At 37.6% G+C, this 22,582-nt stretch overlaps 2 protein-coding genes across 8 annotated transcripts in view; one reads left to right on the top strand and one right to left on the bottom strand.

Annotated features, from left to right (window-relative positions):
* The window catches only part of NDUFB1 (NADH:ubiquinone oxidoreductase subunit B1), a 449,978-nt gene that overhangs the window by 2,072 nt on the left and 425,324 nt on the right, over positions 1-22,582 (bottom strand). The window contains exon 1 of one of the 6 annotated variants that reach the window (XM_075151243.1): positions 699-784. The exons of 1 other annotated variant lie outside the window; for it this stretch is intronic. Coding sequence is in view for 2 of the 5 variants with exons in the window: in XM_075151237.1 (XP_075007338.1) it covers positions 554-662 (109 nt within the window). In the remaining 3 variants the exon portion in view is untranslated. 4 more of the 6 variants (XM_075151239.1, XM_075151237.1, XM_075151236.1 and 1 more) reach the window with 4 other exon arrangements.
* On the top strand, positions 724-20,889 carry CPSF2 (cleavage and polyadenylation specific factor 2). 2 transcript variants are annotated; one of them, XM_075151208.1, is made up of 15 exons: positions 724-828; positions 1,509-1,694; positions 3,196-3,355; positions 3,446-3,551; positions 5,089-5,218; positions 5,540-5,655; positions 6,225-6,412; positions 6,830-7,120; positions 8,217-8,317; positions 8,650-8,850; positions 9,519-9,671; positions 10,259-10,484; positions 12,354-12,653; positions 13,605-13,739; positions 13,845-20,889. In XM_075151208.1, the coding sequence occupies exons 2-15, from the start codon at positions 1,546-1,548 to the stop codon at positions 13,935-13,937; spliced, it is 2,349 nt and encodes a 782-aa protein (XP_075007309.1). In that variant the 5' UTR covers positions 724-828; positions 1,509-1,545; the 3' UTR covers positions 13,938-20,889. The 2 variants fall into 2 exon arrangements, with proteins under 2 accessions (XP_075007309.1, XP_075007308.1); XM_075151207.1 differs by having other exon boundaries at positions 734-824.

Raw genomic sequence — 22,582 nt, 5'->3', positions numbered from 1 at the left:
CCAGCGAGCCTGTTCCAACCTAACCAAAGCCTTCCAGATTAGCGTCTTGCTCGAAGCTGTAAGAGACACCAAAGAAGTCATACAGCTGCGAGCTCAAAACTCCACCCAAATTAGCGAGGACAAACACAAACGGCGCCGTTCCCCTCACAGCCGCTGCGGGCCGGCGGCACACCAAGCACCCCAGGCGGTGTGGGGGAGCACGGCGGGAGGCACTGTTCTCTCCAGGCCGCTCCCTCAGCCGGCCGCGATAGCGGCTCGGGCCGGCGCTCACGGTACTGACCCACGAGAGGGCCCCACCAGCCTCCCGGCTCCGCCGGGCGCGGAGGAACGCTGTCCCCAGCCTGCCTGGGAACCCGACCCCCCCCCGCACGCCCACGCCCGCAGGGGCAAGCGCGCCATAAAGCCCCGGGGCTGAGGGGCGCTCCCGCCCGGCCCCATGTCCCGGCCGAAAGGAGAGGGGACAGGGCAAGACGCTGCCGGGGAAGGCTGACGCCGGTACCACGGAAACACCCTCTCGGCTGCTCCCGCCCCCCGCACGGGCCCCAGCCGTTACCGCTCCTCGCTGCCGCCGGGCCCCGCGCAGCGGCCACACCAAGGGCAGCGGGCGGCACGGGCAGGCCGGGAGAGCCCACCGGCTGCGCAGGGAGGGGGGGAAGGGCCATCACCCCCGGCGGCCTTGCGGTGGTGCCGTCCGTTACCTTTCCACCCGCCCGCCTCCTTCTCCCCGCCTCCCGCAAGATGGCGGAGGGTGCTGCGCGGGGAGGAGGTGGCGGGCGCGCGCCCCGATGGGCTTGAGGGAGGCCGGAGCGCGGGCGGCCCACGAGGCAGGTAGCGGCGGCGGCGGCGGCTCGGGGGCAGCGCTGCGGACCGGCCCCAGCGCTCGCTGTGAATGCCCCTCTCCTCCCCGCGGGGAGCCGGGCTCGGCCCGATGGTGAAGCGTTAAGCGCTCGGCTTGTTCTCGCCGAGCTCGCCTTTCTCTTCCTCCTCTTCCTCCTTCTCTTCCTCCTTCTCCTGTTCCTCTCGGACTGGAGCGGGCGCACGGCTCGCCCCCTTAACGCCGGGCCCGACCGGCGAGACTCACCATATCAGGGCCGGGCCGCTGTCTCGGCGGCGGGGCCCGGCGGGGCGCTGGAGCCGCCGTGCGGAGCCCCCGGCCCGCCCCCTGCTGGGCCCCTCCTCGGGCAGTCGCTGGGCTTGAGGGGCCACAGCCCTGGATGCACCATGTCCGGGTGCCCCCGTCCGGCCCCCGGGGCGGGAGCAGCTGTTAACTGCATTGCTCCTAGTGGCTCTTTTTTTTTTTTTTAATTGTAAAAAAACCCTCTTTCTAATAACAGAAGATCTACAACGATCAAAAGTTCGTATCTGAGACTTAATTGATATCCAGTAGCTGTATTGAACAGTATTCACAACTGTTATCCTGCGTATTTTCAGAAATGTATGAAGTTAGATCTAAATAAATAGATTTTTCCTTTGGATCAGTCAATGAAACATTTTATTCCCCCATTCAGATTAGTTCTTTTGGAGGTTAAACACTTGGAGAGGAAAATGACGTCGATTATCAAGTTGACTACGCTTTCAGGGGTGCAGGAGGAATCTGCCCTTTGCTATCTGTTGCAAGTAGATGAATTTCGTTTTCTTTTGGACTGTGGCTGGGATGAAAACTTTTCTATGGATATTATTGATTCTCTGAGGAAGTAAGTAGTTCAGTTCATACACTTTTTTTTTCCTAATAGGTCTTGTCCTTTTCTGAAAGTCTTCAAAATACCATGTAATGATATGTGTATGGTGATGTTAAATCCAAAATTGTGCTTTTTTTTTTTTTTTTTTTGTTTGAAGTATGTTTTATATGAAGGGAATTATGCTGCTGAAACATTTCCAGTACAAACTTGGTTTTTTTGTTGTAAGTCTAATGAGTTACATCTATTAACTGTAATTCTCAAACTGTTCTGTATTTGTTTTGGCTTGGATGTTCTGGTTTTTTCATAAAATGACACAGAGCAGAGTTTATGGGAGACTGACGTTGGCTTTACACTAACTTAGACTGGTTAACTAAATTTTAAATGAAAGAATCCTTAGTGTATGTAAGCGGAATACAAAGTGGTTCAACTCTTGCCTCTTATTTGAAGTTGAATAGACTGTCTGTCAGGAAAACAGCTTCTGTTAGTTATCCCAGCCCTGTGAAGAAATAAACCTGTCTAGACTTTAATACTGAAGTTCTGCAGGTTTACAGCAAGGAGCTTTGCTGATGCAAGCATTGATTACAAGGTTAGGAGTGAAACATAAAAATTTCTGAAAGAAACTAAGCTTTGTGATGCTCTTTATATAGATTCACTTTTCTAGCATTGACATACTTGTAGTGTTTGAAGTCTTTTAACTGAGGATTATTATGTACTAAGGATAACTTAGAAAATTTTTCGAGTGTCTTATCTGAGAAGCAATTAGATAAAATCCTCTTTTTAATAACAGCCATCAAGAAGAATGTGTGCCCCAGTTACTGTGTGAGGGAACAAAAAGCTTTCAGCCCAACTTGTATTTTCACTTGTTGCATATGTTTTATGCCTTCAGGTTTTTCAGTTATGATAGGTAGTAAGTTTTCAGTCTGAGTTCTTATTTTATGAAACACTTTGCAAGAAAAAACCCTTCTGTTTTTAAAATTAATAAAACCCCCAAAATTTATGTGCCACTTTTCTTAAATTATATATTTGACGTTTTCTGTTTTTAAAGAAAGATATTTTGATTTGATCCTTATCAGTTTAAGAATTGTTGTGTCTTTGGTCCTGTTTCTTGGTCTTTCTCATCAGAAGAAAAGTTGTAGTCTGTTTTAGGTTTTTAGATGTATAAACAATTTGTAGCATATCTGCACTGATAATATTTTTGGCCCCTCAGTTAATGTACTTTCTGGTGTCCAAGTATATATTAAGGTCTTTCTAATCAAGAATTTGATGTGAAACTTACATCTTCCAAACCTTGAAATTATGTTTTCAGAAGTCACTTGCATTTTTAAGTGCTTGAACGTTTGGAAATATCTGTAACTTTTAATTATGATTTTAAAAACTTTGTTCTAAACCTGGAAGGATTTAAGTTTTCTTGTTTGGCATTCAGACTATGTATGTATTCTCAAAATAGCCATAATATGGAGTATATAACACCATACAGAACTCTCTTTACCAACTTCTATTGTCCCTCTTTTTGTAGACATGTACACCAGGTTGATGCTGTTCTTCTTTCTCATCCTGACCCTCTACACCTTGGTGCTCTTCCATATGCAGTTGGAAAAATGGGATTGAATTGTGCCATTTATGCAACTATTCCTGTATATAAAATGGGACAGATGTTTATGTATGATCTCTACCAGGTATTTTAAGTTGATACTTTCATACACAACATCTTTGATATGGTAGAGTGCTCAGGTTCTGGAATGCTCTGTACTTCTTATTTGTTTTAGTCCCGCCATAATACTGAAGATTTCACACTCTTTACATTGGATGATGTTGATGCAGCCTTTGATAAGATACAACAGCTGAAGTTTTCTCAGATTGTGAACTTGAAAGGTAAAGTTTTCACCCAAGTTTCAATAAATGACTTTTAGTGAAAGGCAACAGAGTCATTAAGAGTTAAAGTAACTCTTTTTTAAAGGGAGTAAGTTTTGAAATGTGCATTTTGCAGGGCTGAATTCAGCAGCCCTGTGTCAGTTTGTATCAGCTGAACATTTGCCTCAGTAGTTGTATGTGGAAATGGGTAGAATTTCCACTTAATGAGGAGGAGGTCATGCCAAAGCTATTTAGATGTTTGTTTTTCTTTTTTGTTTTTTGTAAGTTTTCCTGGAATTTGCTCATGTCTCTCAAAAGCATTTACTCATGCCTAGTGATAGATACCTCAGAACTCTTCAGTAATCAGCAACACAAAGGAAAGCTTTCTAAAGAATGAATAGATTGCAGAGATTAAGTTACAGCATGTGTGTGATTTAATGAGGAGGTCTTCACTGACTCTGAATGATACTCAGTGTAGCTTATTGCTAGGAACTGTGGCATCCAGAGAATCAGCAGCGTTTCACTCATGTTGAATTTAAATATCAGAATGAAATGGAAACCCTGTTCTTGAACAAAGACACATACAAGCTGACCACCACCAGCTTGTCTCTGAGGTGCAGTATCTCCCGGTTCCTGAATGCCTCTTGCCAAAATACTTTCCCTGTAATTTGGAAAATAGAAATGGGATGCCATCCTTGAAAGGCTGCTGACCCTTTTTCAAGATACTTGTAGCAAGGCTATGTCTGTGCTGCCAACCTTTACATCTTAAAAGTGATTTTAGTGAACAACTTTTTTAAGACACCCTACTTGTTTCATATGTAATGGAAGTGATTTGAAAAGCCTCGATGGATGCATCTAAGAAGATAAATGTATGTTTCAATTATTATTAAAGCTGTGCACTTCTGTTCAAGTTGGTGGAATGCAGCGAAGTCAGTGAGTAATGGTCATGGGTGGTCTAGTTTTACTCTGACAAAGATATAGGCCAGCACTAAGGACGAGGAGCAACAGTGCATTAAAAAAAGAAAGGCACCAGATACTGAAAAGATCTGTCATCCCTGACTGCAGCAGATGAACAAGTATTGTTTGACTTGCGTGTTTGTCATTCTGGAAAACTTCCAGTTTGTGTAATTTATATGTGTTTTTGTAAGTACCTAGATAGTGAATGATACAGTAAACATTTTGTGTTGCCCCAGAGAGGGGTCTGCCTTTCACCAGCATACTTGCTTTCATGTGATATGTTTGTTATATAATTTACTGTTGTGTAGGTCTGTAGTTACAACAGCTCCGCAGTGCCTCTATGTACTGGTGGGAAGTGGGGGGAAGAAGTGATCTTCACTTTAGTTTCTTTTTCTGGAGGCAAAATAGAAATTAATTGCAAAAAATTTTGAAGTTACTGGTTAGATGGGAAGGACAGATATGTTACTGATTTTTCATACTTCATTTGACTTTTTTCCCCAGTAAGAATTTTGGCATTCAGTTGTTTAAAATTGCTATCTCTTATTTAGAGTAATGGATTTTAATACATGTGATGTACCTAAAATATTGAAAACTTTTGTAGGCAAAGGTCATGGTTTGTCAATCACACCATTGCCAGCTGGCCACATGATAGGAGGCACAATTTGGAAGATTGTCAAGGATGGAGAGGAAGAAATTGTTTATGCAGTTGATTTCAACCACAAGAGGGAGATGTAAGTTCAACATAGCAATATATCTTAAACGTTGTGTTAGGTGTGCATCATTTAGTGTGTGATAAACAGGTATGGAAGTAGCAGTGCCTTTCCAGCTCTTTAATGAGACCACTACTTTCACTTGCATTCAGGTTAATCGATTTGAAACAAGCATTAGCTCCGGGTTTCTTCATTCCACTCAGTTTTATTTATTTGTAAGCAGGAAACTTTCCGCTACTGAGGAGTTTGATTTCTGTACGTGCAAACATCTGGAAGCTAGCTGTCTTATTTTTTCTCATAAAATAGAAATGCAAAAAGTGAGATTTTGCCTTTTTTCCGCAGCCATCTGAATGGATGTTCCTTGGAAATGTTGAGCAGGCCTTCATTGCTTATTACAGATTCATTTAATGCTACTTACGTACAACCCAGGAGGAAGCAAAGGGATGAACAGCTACTGAGTATGTATTCTATTTGGGCTTGAAAATAGCAGTCATGTGATTTATTAGCCACTGTAAATTGTTTTTCTATGAGAAATTCATCAGCATCCAAACTAAGAACCTTTACTGAAATTTAACACATTCTGAATTACTCTTTTCTGATAGTACTGATCCTGTGGGCTAAACCTTTTCATGAAAACAATGAACCGTATTTGAAGACAGTGTATTTTAGCCAGTATCAATTAATCTCTTCTTAAGGGATTTTTAAATGACCATCCTCAACACATTCTTTTTTAAACTCCCATTTTACTGTGTGTGGGTTTTTTTTTTAATAAAAAAAAGAAAAAGAAAGAAAAAGTAGCATCAAGGCAGTGAGATCTTCAGAGCTACCAAGAAAACTCCAACTCCCTTTAATTTTGGTGGAAATGTGGTTTTGGATCTCTTTTGAAGTTTAGTTTTTTTCTGTGTTCAATTTGCTTTTGATTATGATTGCTAGTGTGATATAGCAAACAAAAAAACCCAAGCCACAAACATTCTAATTTTGGTTCAAAGTATAAATAGTTTTTTGTTTTGTTTTTAATTCTTTTTAGCTAATGTTTTGGAGACATTACGAGGTGATGGGAATGTATTAATAGCTGTGGATACAGCAGGCAGAGTTCTGGAACTTGCTCAACTTCTTGATCAGATTTGGAGAACGAAAGATGCAGGATTAGGAGTCTACTCTTTAGCACTTTTGAATAACGTCAGCTACAATGTAGTGGAGTTCTCTAAATCACAGGTTTGTTTTGATTTTAAAATGCAATTATGAAGAGGGTAATGGAACATGTATGCAAAAGCATTTTGTTTTTCTTCTTAACAGTAAAAAATGGCTAAATACTGGGCGTTGTCCTTATTCTATAGTGCGTGTTTGTATCTCACATCTTTCGATCAAGTAACGGAGTCCATGGTTATGGGCATGTTTCTTGATACTCATTTCTGTTTTTATCACAGGACTTGTTAGCATAGTTTATAGCTATTAAGAAAGAGGACTTAAAGTACTTGTTTCTGTGTTATTTATGCTCAGCACTCTTTCTACACTTGCTGAGAAACGTTGATGTAATCACGTGCATATTGCATGCTGTACTTCATATCAGGTTTGTACATTATTGTAGAACTTGTATTCTTATAGATAATTTTTTCTTAATACCTATTTTAGGTTGAATGGATGAGCGACAAGTTGATGAGGTGCTTTGAAGACAAGAGAAACAATCCTTTTCAGTTCCGGCATCTCTCCTTATGTCATAGTCTGTCTGATCTGGCTCGAGTGCCTAGTCCAAAAGTTGTTCTTGCCAGTCAGCCTGACTTAGAGTGTGGATTTTCTAGAGATCTTTTCATTCAGTGGTGCCAGGATTCCAAAAACTCTATAATTTTAACTTATCGCACTACACCTGGAACATTAGCACGATTTCTGATTGATAATCCTTCTGAAAAAGTTATAGATATTGAGGTAAGAGTTGTCTATATATCTCAAAGTTTTTATATTGTAGGAATATGAACAAAACTGAACTTAGTTTCCTTTTGATCTCCTGAAAATGCTACTAGTGGTGGAGGGAAATCTGAAATCAGTATGTTGCATGTTTAACCGATTGTGGATAAATGTATGTAAAAATAGGTCTCATATTAGGGCATACAAAGTACTTTTTGGTGGTGTGGCAAAATTAATAGTCCATAGAGATGAGCATGAAGTTGCTTTTAAATATTTATCTTTAGACAACACTTTCCTTTGTTTTTGTTAAAATAGAAAAATTCTGCTTGCAGTTGACATACAGATCACAATATATGATGGATTATTCTTGCTGGAAAATACTCTGGTGTAGGATGAGGGGAGAATCAGGTCAAATTAATACAATATATCCTATCAGAATTAAAAAGATAAGCAAAAGCTAGGAATTAGAACACAATTGATTGTTATTCATGCTTTCAAATTATTTTCAATAATTTATTTACCTGTGTCTACTTCTCTCTGGTAAACATGGTTGATTTATGGGAGTCACCTGTGATCACAGTGATAATTTCGATCCTGATGATGCAGCTTTATTTTAGTTTTAGATTGGATTGGAAGCACTGAATTACAGTATTAGACTATTATTAGAATTCAGTGTTATTCAAAGTGACCAATACTCTGATTTGATTTTCAGAAAACAAGAAACAAAACTTAGCGTTGTTTTGCCTGCTAGTGTGACTTTGCCAGGTTCTTCTGGTTTGATGTTAGTGACACAAAAATTAAAAAAACACTGCTCATGTCAGAGTATTTGCATTTGTATTGGAGAGATGTTTTCTGAAGATGTTTTAAGAAATTTTTGTAAAGCTAATTGATTTTAATACTTTTAGAAATGCTTTTCTGTTAAAGTAGACTCTACTAACTGATAACATTGTCATGATGTTGCTGTGCCAAAGTGCCACATGTTTGCATGACCTTGTGACCTACAAGTTGTACTTGCCCTTGATACTTAAATACAAATATTCTTGTCATCAGTGAGTAGGAAAAGTATTAAAATCGTGTCAGCTATTCACAATAATATTAATTTTAATTCTATCTGCAGTTGAGAAAACGTGTCAAGTTGGAAGGAAAAGAACTTGAAGAATACCTAGAAAAGGAGAAACTAAAGAAAGAAGCAGCTAAGAAGTTAGAACAGTCTAAAGAGTAAGTATATTGGCTGTTCTTGCGTTCTGCTGTTATGGTCAGAGTTGAGATTTCTGTGTGATCATTCTGCTGCTTCAACCATTTACAGGGATAAATGAATATCATAGTTTTGATAGACTTGTTTGAGGGCACTGAGGAATTGGGAATGGGGGTCTTTAATCTGTTGTTATGATAGACCTGTTTCATCTGCCTGGGAGCTCTTTCTCAGATACATAAACTGCCCTTGTCCTTGGTTAGTGTTATGTCAACTGTTATTTTCCAGTTTCTGTGTTTATGTAATAGTAAACTTGAAGAAAAAAGAAAGTACAAGTTGTTTTTGAATGTCGTTTCAGGGCAGATATCGATTCCAGTGATGAGAGTGATGCTGAAGAGGATATTGATCAGCCAACTGTACATAAGACCAAACATGATTTGATGATGAAAGGTGAAGGTAGCCGGAAAGGAAGCTTCTTCAAACAGGCAAAGAAATCTTATCCAATGTTTCCAGCCCCTGAAGAAAGAATTAAATGGGATGAATATGGCGAGATTATCAAGTACGTGGTGGTAATGCATACTAACGTGTAATAGCTATGAAATAATTCAAAAATAGAAGTAATAAAAATCAAAATCATCATTTTGTCTCTTTTGCAGCACTGTTACGTACTCTTCCAATCGCAGTAACCTTTGAACAGTTAGGGCAGTTTGAGCTAAGTCTCACAGGAAGCTTATGATGGGATTGAAGCTGCAGAGTGCTGATCCTTGGCCTGTGTTCATACCTTTTAGGATGTCTTTCCACTCCGGGCTTCTTTTTTTTTTTTTTTTTTTTTTTTTTTCCTAGAAGAAGACTTAATATTTTGAACATGACTTTTTGTCTGCTTTAAATGACACATAATTTTAATAAATTTATAATGAGGGGAAAGAACATTGTTCATCCTAGAAAAATCTAGTGATACTTGTCCTATTTGCATAAGGAATACTTGCTAGAAAACTTCAGTTTGCTAGTATTTCCCAAGATATTCAGGTTCTTTTTTAAGATAGGAAGGTGATGTTTTCCAAATGGGCTCTGTTCGAATATGGAAATATTGAAGGCAAGCGTAATAAAATTGTTGGCAGTAACAATTATAAAAAATCTCAGTAGTAATAGTCAGCATTGTTTTTACATTATGTAGTGCTTTGGTTTTACTGTAAGACTATTAAAAGCAAAATGCCTTCCATTCTTTAGACCTGAGGATTTTCTAGTTCCAGAACTTCAAGCAACAGAAGAAGAAAAAAGCAAATTAGAATCTGGTTTGACAAATGGAGAAGAGCCTATGGACCAGGATTTATCAGATGTTCCTACTAAATGTATTTCTGCAACAGAATCCATGGAAATTAAGTGAGTGGCTTTGTTGTTCTTGTCAATGGTGGCTAGAATGGCAGCACGGGTATGGTGCAAATTGGGTAAAAAGCTAGCTTGGAATTAAGAAAGTGGGAAAGGGCTTGCTTTTTGTTCGTTTTTTTTTTTTTTCCCCCCAAGCTATCTAAGTTAGTTTTTTACTAGTCTTTCTGGGAGCACAGCACAGTGTCTTATGGTTCCCCACTCTTAAGAAATTCGCAGTTTGTTCCCTGTCTGATGGAGACAAGTGAAAGAGAAAGAACAGACGAAACAATAGTATGTTAGCACAGATACTTAAATGTATATATATTTTGTTAAAAGAACAACTGATTTGAATATGCTTATCTCATGTTTTGGATAACTATGTAAGTGAATTTTGGGAATTTATAGTGTTAAATACACATACATGCTGATATTTGACAATTCTGTATTTTACTGATCCATAATGTACCTTGTGCTGACATCTTTTGCTGATGTAGAATAATTTCAAAATATCTTCAGTTTTTAGATGAAATATTTTGGAGCACTTGAAGGTTTAATCTTTTAAACTAAAAAAATGTTATTCTTGGGTTTTTAATTCAAACTAGAGCCAGAGTTACATACATTGACTATGAAGGACGCTCAGATGGGGACTCAATTAAAAAAATTATTAACCAAATGAAACCAAGACAACTGATCATTGTCCATGGACCACCTGAGGCCAGTCAGGACCTTGCAGAATGTTGCAGAGCTTTTGGTGGAAAAGATATTAAAGTTTACATGCCAAAACTGCATGAAACTGTAGATGCAACCAGCGAAACTCACATTTACCAGGTAAGGTACTAGAATTTGTTAGTTGTGTAACTGCTGTGAACTGTAGTAGAGCTCTATTGGCAGACTCTAATTTGGCCCTCCATTCTTTGGGAGAGGAGAGACAACACTACCTATGTGTACACTTGGGTTTGTGTGATCAAGACATTAGTAGCGTTTTCTGTCCTCTAGGTAAGCATTCTCCTTATGCTTATTATTCGTAAGAAGTGTTTAAAAACTTAAACATGAGATCAGTGCATTTTTACCTGTAGTGCAAAAGGCAAGGTTCGTGTCCGTGGGAACATCAGTTTGCTTTACTCAAGTCTTAATAATTGATTTCTAATGCCTATATTTAGAGTACCACTGTACACTACTTGCAATTCAGGATTCTTTTTGGAATTTGAAGGGGAGCCTTAGAGAGCAAAGAGGAAAAAAAAAAAAATCCTTCGTACCTAAATAGTACCTAAGAATGAACATGTAAAGCTAGGAGCTTTAATGTTAAAAATAAATAAATAAGACACCCCTACCCCCCAAAAGAAAGTTAATGTGATGGTTCTTGGAAAGTGAGGTTATTATAATGTGTTGCACTGTGTTAATATATTACATTTACTTTTCATGGTTAAGCTCTAAATAAGAAAACTTGGATAATTTGTGTGGAGTATGTGAAAATGGTGTATGGTCCCAATTCAACTTTTGAAGTTGTTTAGAGGAACGTCTCTCACATGCACTTTAGGCATTAGTCCTTTATTCCTTCTGTCTTTTTAAGGTTAATAGCAAAACATCAGTAGAATTGCTGAAAAAGGTACTTCTGCTTCTTTCTAGAAAAAAATCTGTTACCCTGTAGGAAGTGGAAAGTTCCAGTTACTCAAAATTATCCAGTTCTGAGATTCTTAAGAGCAGTGTTTTCTGTGTTTGGTTTGTTGGTTGTTGTTTGGGTTTTTTTTTTTTTAAAGCTATGAGGATTGCTAATGTGTAAGAAATGACATGATTGTGACTTTTCACAAAACGTTTACCTGAATAAAATTGTAATTGCTTCATATTTAATTTCAAATTTTTTTTAATATAAAGGGGAAATTCAATCTTCTGCATAGCTTTAGTTCGTTTTTCTGTTTGAAGCTTTCTGAACGGATGAAGTACACTGGAGACAGTGAATTAGAAAATAATGGATGTGAGTGGGGCATAGGAATCCCAGTGTCTTTTGAGTCGACTGTGGTGCAGATGGATCGTTAGTTGCAGTATCCTTTATACAGTTGCAGCCTTGATTCTGCTATGGGGATCATGCACAATCTCATGTGGATAGCAGTCTTCAGAGTAGGGCTTTATTTAATGGGTTAAAGTCCTGGAATGCACCAGAGGAATCAGGGTAAGGTAATGTTTTGGTCACTATAAAATCTGATCTTTACAACATCCCTTCTTACAATAAAATATTAATTATAATTTTTTTGGAGGGTTGAAACTTGGAACTGATGTTCAGTAACCGAAATGTATCTATAGAAACTTTCCTTAAATTTACTAAGGCCAACCGAGGAACTACTTGGCTGCAGAAAAGGTTTCTGATGTTTCAAAAGGAATTGATTGCTTTTTCTGTAAGTTTAGCTCAAGTTTGCAGTCCTATAGGGTTTTTTTTTATTTTAACCAAGACAAAAAAGGTATTGATCTCTGCTGCTTTTTAAGTTGAGTAGTGACATGAGGGTTTTACAAATTATATTTTGAAAGTATAGAACATCTTGCCTTGGTGATACCAATTCCCTCCTCTCCCTCCCCAAAAGAGTATGAATCAAATATATGTGGAGAGACAGTGAAAGGAAAACCTCTAATTTTTGAAGCTTGAAGTAAGAACTTTCTCTGTGTTTTCCAACAAACTAATAGTATTTTTACTTTTGTGCAACCTAGGTCAGGTTAAAAGATTCTCTTGTCAGCTCCCTTCAGTTCTGTAAAGCCAAGGATGCTGAGTTGGCTTGGATAGATGGTGTTCTAGACATGCGGGTTTCGAAAGTGGATACTGGAGTTATTTTGGAAGAGGGAGAGCTGAGGGAAGATGAAGATACAGAGATGCAAGTGGATATGCCTTCTTCAGACTCTAGTGTCATCGCACAACAGAAGGCCATGAAAAGCCTCTTTGGTGACGATGACAAGGAGATGTGCGAGGAGAGCGAGATCATTCCTACTTTGGAACCTCTGCCACCTCATGAGGTACAGAAATTAAGCTGATCTGGACTTCTTTTTTTGAATAACTCTGTATTCGTTTGTCTTTTTCTGGTGCTTAGAGGTTGATACTGTGATCTTACTCAAATGAACGCCTAACTGAAACTGGATTTTCATATTTGGTTTTCTCTTTGTTAAACCTGGTACTGTTCTTTGTTCAGATTTTATGCTTTTCAGCAAGAATGATCTCTTGCCTCCACTAATAGTGCCTAGCATACAGTACCATCTATTTGTGAAGATAAGATTTTAATTAGCATGTTTCATATTTGTAGTTAGTATGTGCAGATTTGAAAATCAGTTGGCATTTAGTCACTGTTGGATTTTGTTATGTTTTGTTGATGCCATGGAAAATACTTCATGTACTTGAGATACAGATCTTTGAAATTCATACATTTCTGCTTCTATATTTGAGAGTTCATTAAATTAATCTTTTCTATAAATTTATCTTTGCATGTGAGTAGATACTATTTTATCTTTTCAGTGAATGATTAAAATGCCTTCTAATCCTAGAATTGCTTTTTAAGATACTGTTGCACAGACCTAAATGTAGTCTGTTCTAGGAGCTAGATAAACGTGGAGACAACTCTGAAGTCTGTTCAGATTCATGACAGTTGTCATAGAAGTATGTACTGATCAGCAGTACAGCTTACTGCACCTCTGTCCCTGGCATAACATGGCTTGGAAGAGGGATCTTCAATGACAGCTTTCCATTTGTCTTATGTGAGCAAAGAAGGAAACTTTTCCTTTACTTGACAAATAACTTCTAAGGCCTTCCTATCCTGGAAATGTCTTGCTGCAGGTGAACAGAAATAGAACCAATCTTCTCATTTATAGTCCTGTAGTCTAGGCCACACTGCTGCCAACAATGATGAGGATATCTTTGGAAAAATGGAAGGTATTAAGTAGCAGAAGGATTAAAATTGTGTGTGTTGTTTAAAGGTTCTTGGACATCAGTCTGTGTTTATGAATGAGCCAAGACTGTCCGACTTCAAGCAAGTTCTCTTGCGAGAAGGTATACAAGCTGAATTTGTAGGAGGAGTGCTTGTGTGCAACAATCTGGTGGCTGTTCGCAGGGTAGGTGTTCTGTGTCTTAAACTCTTTGGTAAATAATATTCTAAATGAAAATAAAGTTTCTCATTAGTGTAAAGATAATAAATTGCAACATGTCTTTTGTTTCAGACTGAAACAGGGCGCATTGGATTGGAAGGCTGTCTCTGTCAGGACTTCTATAGGATAAGAGACCTTTTATACGAGCAATACGCTATTGTCTAAGGAAAGTGCTGCAAAGATATTTTTACTTGAACTTTTAAAGACAATGGGGATTTCTCCCAATTTTGACTTTTTGTAGTTTTCTAATTTATACAGGGGAAACCTAATTCATAAAGAACAATTAACTACCCTGAATGTAAATAACTGCTACTGTCATTCTTCAAAAATCTGTTGGTACATTCCATGTTGTTGACTTTCAAACTGTTACGAGTTGCCGTCTCCCACATAACACATTATAAATGAGTTTATGACTGTGAACCGTTCTTAGGAAAGGTTCAATTTGTCAGGACATGTTTTGATTTCATAGATTCCCTGCCAAAGAGTACAAAATATGTAAAAGTCATTCTTCTGTTCTAAAATAAGATTAGATAGGGAACTGTGGGTTTCTTTGGTTTTGTTCTTTTTGGTTTTTGTGTGGTTGTTATTGGTTTTGGGATTTTTTGCCTTTTTTTTTTTAATATCTTTGATTTAGGGGACAGTCTTGAGTCTTTTTTTTTTAATGGAGGTTAAAGTACATTTTTAATGTACTTTCCCCCACTGTTAATCTGGCTGCATCTTAATGTTATATCTCCTCCATCTTACTGATTTGTTCCAGAACAGCATTTCATATTCTATATAAAGTATTAATCTGCAGGATCAAAAAATTAATTTGGAAAGGTATTCTAAGAAGACTGGATAATATTGTCAGGCAGTTTAAAATTCAGTAATTGTGTGCTTCAGAGTAACTTCTGTACAAACTTATAGAATTTGTAACTTCTAGCTTTTGCAAAATTATGCCAACTATAACATCTCTTCTGAGTTCTGATTTTAATACTTTCAAAGTCTAAAGCCTTTATCCATGCACTGCTGTTTGTGCAGAGTGCCATAAGCCAAGTTCAGGAAGATCCTTTATCTTGAAATCTGAGTTCATGTGATGTATTTAATGCTTTTGTGCCATGTTTCATTCTAGTTGCATGTTTTGTGCCATTTTTCATTCTAGTTGACAGTGCGACTTGCTGCAGCTGCTGATGCTAGGAATTGACCTTACTTTTTAGGTGAAGATGAGCACAGTTTTGGGCACCTTAATTTCCTCAGAAATGTAGCTTATACAAACAAATGGCCTCTCAAGAGTTTATTTAATCCCTTTTTCCCCTGTCCGCATATGAACCACCAGCTTTGGCAGTGGAGGGTTGCTTGCTTGTTTTTACATACAACAGCAATGTATGTGCTCTCTGTGTGTATGTTTAAATAAAACCTTTTGAAAAAGTGGCAAAAAATAGCCCCGTGGGCTATCAATGGAAAGATAATTTACTTTGCAATTCATTCTTGACATATAGTTTTCTATCTGATCTACAGACTATTTATTCTGTTTAAAATAGTAACTTAAAGCTGAAGACTGTGTTAAAAAACAAAACAAAACCAAACCCTCCCCAAATCCCCAACCTGCTAGAACTATGTATTAAAAATGTAAAAAAACTTGAAAATTTAATGCTGAGTGAGAATGTATTTTGTTACAGAAAGAAAATCTTGGCTAGGAATGACTGAATGGCTCAACTTTTTTTTTTTTTCCTAACAGTGTAGAAAAATGTTTATTTTTCATTATATTGACAGCCAGAAATTCATAGAAATGCTCTGGTTTTGTAGCTGTTTTGTAGCAATGCTATGTAAATCTATATGATACTGGATGCTTGTTGGTGAATACTATTGTATTACTATTGTTGCTGATATTAATCAACTTTTATAAAGTGACTTACTTTGTACATAATCATATTGGCCCTAGGACTTTTTAATTTGAGGGCTTAGAGTGGGCAGAGATCACACATGCCTGCATGGAATATACTAATAAAGAAAAAAAACCCTAGGAAATCAAACTAAAAATAGTGCTGTTTTTAATAAAGGGATAAAGAGAAGACAGTGTGATCATAAACCTTTCTATCAGTTTTGCGCTTTTTTTAACCTATTGATTCAAATTCAGTTAAGTTTAACAAAAGTTTAGTATTATCACTCACAAAATTCCTGTGTGTTCTGGTAAAGAGGAGAACCCCAAATTAGTGCCATCACTTAAGGAAAAGGTTCAAGTATGAGCAAAACAGCTAACTGTTCTTTTTTAGTCTATTCAGCATGAGTGTGGCTTGAAATCAGACCTAGAAAGCTGATATGCAAGGTGATAGTCATCTGAGTGCTGGAACTGGGGAAAGCTGGGATTGTGGACAGTTCTGGTGGTGAGAGAGATGAAGGGGAATACAGGACATCTGTAGTAAGCATATCTCAGACTGCAGCTGCGCTGTGGGGCAGGTGTGCTCCTCAGCTATGCATTCATTACTTGTAAGCAGTGTGGAACTGAAGCAAATTGCCATGAATTTTGCCTAGTCTGCTATCAATTCTCTGATAGATTATTATGGTTCTTTTCTATTTGGCTTTTTTCTTGTTTTTAACTGTGATTCCCTTTAAAAAATAATTGAACTTCTCTGTGTAATTTTCAGAGTTACTAATCTGGTTCTTGTTTGTATGTGAAATGAAAGATTCACTACCCCTTACCTCCACAAAATGTCAGTGCTACTGTGGACTGTAAGCTGTATTTTCTGACTTCTGCATTTTCTTCATTAGCAGTAAAAATAAGGAGTACCATTTCTTACTCTTTGCTGTATTGCTCTTGAGGGCAAGAATATTAACTTCAAGTCAAACCTAGTTTTGGTACTTACTATTTAAAAATATTTCCTTCCAAGGGTCTTGGATAATTCCGATTCCTCAGCTAAGACGAGCCAGGGGGGCGTGGAGACACAGGAGCGGCAGAAATTTGCCTTCCCCCATCCTCAAAGTCTGTAGTATTTGTGGGTAAATCCTAGCTTTTGTATTCTCTTCTTCCTGTACCTATGTAGTAGAATATGAAGACATATTTCAAAAGATTAAGGAAATGTAGAAACAGAACTCTCTAATAAAAAAAAATTCTAGAATTGTTAAGCTGTTCCCATTGTCTAAACATAGCTTTACCCTGAAGTTAAATAACTTTGTGAGTGACAGTCTCATTTTTAATCATTTTACTTGGACAGTATGTACTGGAGGTGAGGTGAAGCTGAAAATCTTTCTTCTTCTCCTTCCCTGAACAATATCTAGGCTTAACCAGATCCACTTCTCAAAATATGCTGTTAATGGAAAGGTAGTATGCCCTGCATTCAGTCAGAGTAACAGTCTCATGAGAGCATCTGAGATCTATTTGCTGGTAAAGCTTGCTTGGAAAGGTGGGAATTCTCCTGTATCTGTACTAGCTTTTAATGGCAGCCAAACACTATTCATTTGGAATAAACAAGCAAAGAGACACCCTACCAACCTCCCCCACCCCACCCCCAATCTAAATAATTGTTATAGATGGTTGTACCCTAAAACACTTATATTGTGCAGAATCAAGATTTCTTTGATAAGGTATGACCGGTATTAATATTTCAGTTAGGAAAGGGGAGTATATTGCCTGGGGAAAACACTTAAACCACTAAGTTTTGGAGACTTTAGCAAAAGAAATCTTACTGTAAGGATCTGAACATTGCACAATATTCTGTTTCATGGCTTTTACAGGTGTTTTCATAGTTTGAAAAGGTGCTGGGGAAGATGATCTCGCAGTCAAATCTGATAAAGAAATGTATCCAGTAAACAATTTCAGGTCTTGATCTGAAAACTGTATAAGGAACTGATGGTAGATCGGGATAATGAAATGGGATCAAAAGAATCTTTAAAATTGCCTGTTGAAATTTATTTTTAAAAATACCTTAAACAGTCTTAAGTCCTATCTTCTCTGGGACTCTTTCTGGTTGGAAAAGAGATACGACACAAAGATCAGAATTTGTATCACTAGGATTTATTTTGTAAATGGGAGTCGGTTGCATCGCTTGTTTCCTACAAGTACATAACAGAGTTGTTAGCCAAAGTTGATGTGAGCAAAGAGTACTTTTATTCCTTCCAGTGAAGTTGAAAGCTTCCATTATAATAACACAAGCTTTTGTAGAAAATCATTTTCCATGAAGCTTGCCAGCAGGGCAAATACTTCATTGAATGTTTTGGATGGTCTAAAATTGCATCCTCCCTGCATGATAAACAGTATATGATGTGAACTGTTAGTGTACATCACACTGTTTGACCAGTATTAACCAAGGGATGAAAGAGCGCGTTGTTTCGGATCGATCTAAATTACTTTAATTACATTAGTAAAATTATTAATTCCTTGTCCTAAAAGATGTCTTAGTGTTTCTGGCAGAAAAATTCTGAAGAGTGGTTGCAATTCTGTGGTAAGTGAACTGATCACTTCTTTCAGCTCAGTAACGCTTGCTCACAGTAGAAGAGGAGGTAGAAGAGGAATATAGAAGTAGTATTTAAAATATTTATTAATTGAGAACTATGTTTTGTTATGCATAATGAGAGTGGAAGTTTGATAAATATAGGAGATACAAAGATATGGGAGAACTAATTGTTTCATGCAGTGCACTTTAAATTTTATTCTCCTTGATAGGTTATATATTACCACTGTGATAAGAAGTAAAAAAAAAAATGACTACATTTTTTAGTAGAACTTCCAATAAGCCATGTAGCTGTCTTCCCGGAAAAGAAGGATCCATAGAAACTCAAAAGGTTATAAAGAAGCAAGAGCTTTAAGCAGTAATAACCCGCCTGTTGTTGCATAGGCCTCTTAGGTGATGCAGACTGTATCTGTGGTTCAACAGCTGAATGATAATGAGCCAAGAAGTATAGTTTGTAACTGCAATCTGGTATTCACAAATTTTGACAACAAGCAAATACGTGATTTCAGTTGTGTAGACTTTTCTTAAATATTTCTCATTTTCAGTGCAGTTTTTCTGAAGTGCTAAAAACTTCTCTAAAAGGTAATTTTGACAAATGGTTCTGAAGAAATTTGCAATGATGGTAACTTCAGTTAAAAAAAGAAAACAAACCCAAACCACAAACCTTCTGTCCAACTCAGCCCAAGGTTGATACCAGTTTTCATAAAATTGATTTCCCTATGTAATTTTCCAAAGTCAATGGAAAGAGTTCATCATGTAGTAGTGGCTATGGTGCCCTTGCTGGTATTTAAAATGTAGAAAATAAAGCATAATATTTAATGTCAAGTAACAATGTCAGAACTTTTGCAGCTAAGTAACTATTCCATCTCCAATGTATTAAAGGATTTTTTTATATACAACCAAAATTATTTTTTCCTTTGTGGCTAATCAGTTTATAGGAATATTATTTAGGTGTCAGTTATGAAGAAAGAACTCATAGCAACACAATTGTTAAGCAGTAACATTGGAGTGATCAGTGTCTCAAGCTGGTGGTTTCCTCGATACCTTCTTAGAGTTGTCACTTAACTCAGTTGCCTTGTCTGCAAGGAGTCTGGTCTAGTTGTCTCACCAGTTCTAAACCATAATGTGACACAGAGCACAGTCATTTTCTAGACTGCTTTACAGCTATGTAAATTGGAACAAGAACTCTAATCTAGAGTGAGCCAGCTTAGACCACTGAGAATGAGTTCCTGCGAAGAAAAAATTATTAATAGCTTAGAAGTTGAAAGCTAGCCTTTTATTGGGGTTTGTTTAAAGTTGTAGTTTTATGTGCAACTATGGCACTTAATCTAATCTGGAGAAACTACTGCTTCCTCTCCAGATCTTTATATTTTTGTAGAAAGAACAATTGGCTTCAGAAGTGACTGGCCAGGTATCGGTGATAATACTTGCCTTAAGGTATATTTTACAGTAATTGCTCCAAAGTTAGTCTTTTTTTCTTCTCTTTTAAATCCATCTGGATAAGTTTTATGGTATGCTCATCTCAGCTGTTACTACCAGTGTTTCTCAAATAATTCTGAAGGGGGTAGGTAATATGTCTTTATCAGCAGTAACACTCAGATTGTGTAGAAAAATTGTACAAGAGGATTTTGAAAGATCCTTGAAAGAAAAAAATGGAACATAGATAGAACTTAGTCATCAATAAAACTCAGTAGGACTAACTGTCAGCAGTTTAATTTCCGTATCTGCTAGTACGCAGTGGTAGAAACAGGCTTTTAATGAATACTTCTGATGACATTGTGCAATGAACTATTCAAGTAAAAAAATAAAAAAAAAATTACCCACATTTAGCTAATTGGCCTGTTGCATATGCGTCAAGATGTGAACCTGAAAATGTTTTCATGGTGTAGATTACATATCAAAAAGTGGGAGATGGGACATATGAAACATTGCCACCTATTTGCAATTTTACCACATGCCTGGGGCAACAGTTGTAGCTTATCCAAGTAATTGTTTGTATTAGGACAATATTGTTGTCTTCTGTTGTTTTCAGAGAACTTGTTTAGCAGCTATGGAGGAAAAACCCTGAGCATGATGTGATCAATACTTCATAAATTATTGGCAGGTGCTCTGCAAGCCATAATAATGAACAATCCTTAAAAATCATCAGGGAATTATTTTTTTTGCCATTTTGCAGCTCCTGAAGGAGTTGCACAGCTGGCAGAGCATATTGTCCGTCACCATGCCAGACTTGGCATTTGAAAGCCTGCCAGATTGCTTTGTGCTGTTGCACTACCCGTGGGTCAGCAGTGTGCGACAGTATGAAGATAGTAAGTGTTTTATTTTTTGCCCTTTGTAGGATCACACAAGTTAATACTGCATTTATAAAGAGTCCAACCTGTTTTCTGAACCTACCAGGTACGTGTGTTGTGCTACCTGGGTACATTGGCCCCCATGCTGAAGGAATCTACAGCGAAATTATGTTCTTGATGTATTCTGGTAAAATTTCTGTTAGTATCAAAGTTTGGAGTCACTCTGTATAGCCTGCTTTTCATGTTTTATGTAATTTTATTATGTTTCAGTATTTCTTTCATAATCTCTCTGATTTTACTAATGCACAATATTGCAAATGCAGTATAAAACAAGTCAACAGACTTTAGATCATTTGTGTATCTCTAAACCTCTTATGCTGATTAAAAGTGTTAAGGCTATTAGTATTTTTTATGTAACTGGGTCTAAATTTAGTTTCTGTTGCAGTCAAAAAACACTGGTATTGCAAACCATGATCCTAATCTGCTTCCTCTTGGAGTTGATGGCTACAGTTCTTCAGCACAGCTTTTGTGTTTCTGTGTATTGATGACTTGAATAGTTAACATCGTGTTTATCATAGAAATTCAGTAGTGACTTCTCATGGTTCTGATTTCTCTTCCAGAAGTGTCAAAATACTACTTTTGTTCTTGTGTGAAATACCATTTTAATTACTTTTGGGCATTGTTTTCATTAATTTTTGACTTTAAAATGTGATTTGAGTAGCCCATAGGCAACTGTTCCTTTGGTTGGTAGGAGGGGACTGTTGATATTTAACTTACGTTAAATTCTTCTGGTTCTTGTATGGAGAGGAAAAAAGTAAAAGAAATGTTCAAATGCAAAAAGTAGAAATCATGTATGTGGTCCATACCTTCCAAACTGAATAGCTGTAAAATACCTACATGACAGCCTCATCCTGCAAAACTGCACCTGTTTGTTCATTCTGTGTGGCCTGTTCTTGCTGTTTTAACAACTTAATTATTATGAAAATGCCATGCAGTCATGCCATCTTATATTAATGACACGATTTCCTGCAATATTGTGCATTGCCTTTGGTCAGTCAAGATGCGTGGTCTTAATTTCACATGTGCACAAGTTCTTATGTCATAGCTGACAGCTTGCTGTAAAAAGCCAGCTTTAAAAAAAAAAAAGAAGCAAAAGAGACTCTGCATTGCTAATTGAGGAAGTCATCAGCATTGTGTTCAAGGAAACTGTTGGGAAGATTGACCATTTGACTAGTACCCTTGCTGCTGTTTATATATCAAAATGAGTGCCTTTAAGCTGATGTACAGAAATGAGTAATTTACACGATTTTTTTTAATACAAAATTGACGCTTGTTTTTCTAATGCATGTGTGCGTGATCTCAAAAACAGCTAGAGAGAGCATTGTGCGAGCTGTATATGCAAGAGTCAATAGTTATATACCTAAGAGTACAGAACTTGTGTGCCTCACACTTCTAGTAATTTTACTCCTGCTATCAGCAGGACTATTCAGCTGATTGTTTTGTAAGGAAGAAGTAGCTTCCAAATTACATAGTTATTTCTTTGATCTGTGAATGGAATTTTCCTTTGCTTGTCAGAACATGTGCTCTAACAATTCTGAAATTGTTAGAGCTAGCTACGGGGGGAATACTTTTTCTTTAAAATTGAGTGGCCTAAAGAAACTAACCATCTCCTTGAGACTGGGGAGGAATATCTGCCTTGGTATTCTTGGTTTGGAAATAAGGTATGGATGGAGTGAAGAAAGAGCTTCAGACAACATGGAAGGTAAGGAGAAATAACCAAAACGGTGGTGACTTTTCTAGGGAGATGTTGTTCTGCTTTGCTCGAGAGTGTTATGGATGTCTTGTCAACTATTCCCTGTAAAATTTGGCATGAGTTCAAGATTTGGGAGGGGAACTGGAGAGTTTTACTGGCAGATCTTTCAGTATCTGTAGGCCTGTCATGTCAGAAGAAAAAAATGGTATGTTTTTCTCCAGGATAACATTAGGTTAGGATTATGAACAGCATCAGAAAGAGTTACTTACACATGGATCACACAGCAGGGTCTGCAGGTCTAGGTTTGATGGCTGCAATGGTTTATGAAATGTTCTGTAC

The sequence above is a fragment of the Calonectris borealis genome, chromosome 5 (assembly GCF_964195595.1).
Source record: "Calonectris borealis chromosome 5, bCalBor7.hap1.2, whole genome shotgun sequence".
In the NCBI taxonomy this organism is placed as follows: domain Eukaryota; kingdom Metazoa; phylum Chordata; class Aves; order Procellariiformes; family Procellariidae; genus Calonectris; species Calonectris borealis.
Note: the sequence above shows the minus strand (reverse complement) of the source record. Positions and strands in the feature narration are given on the sequence as shown.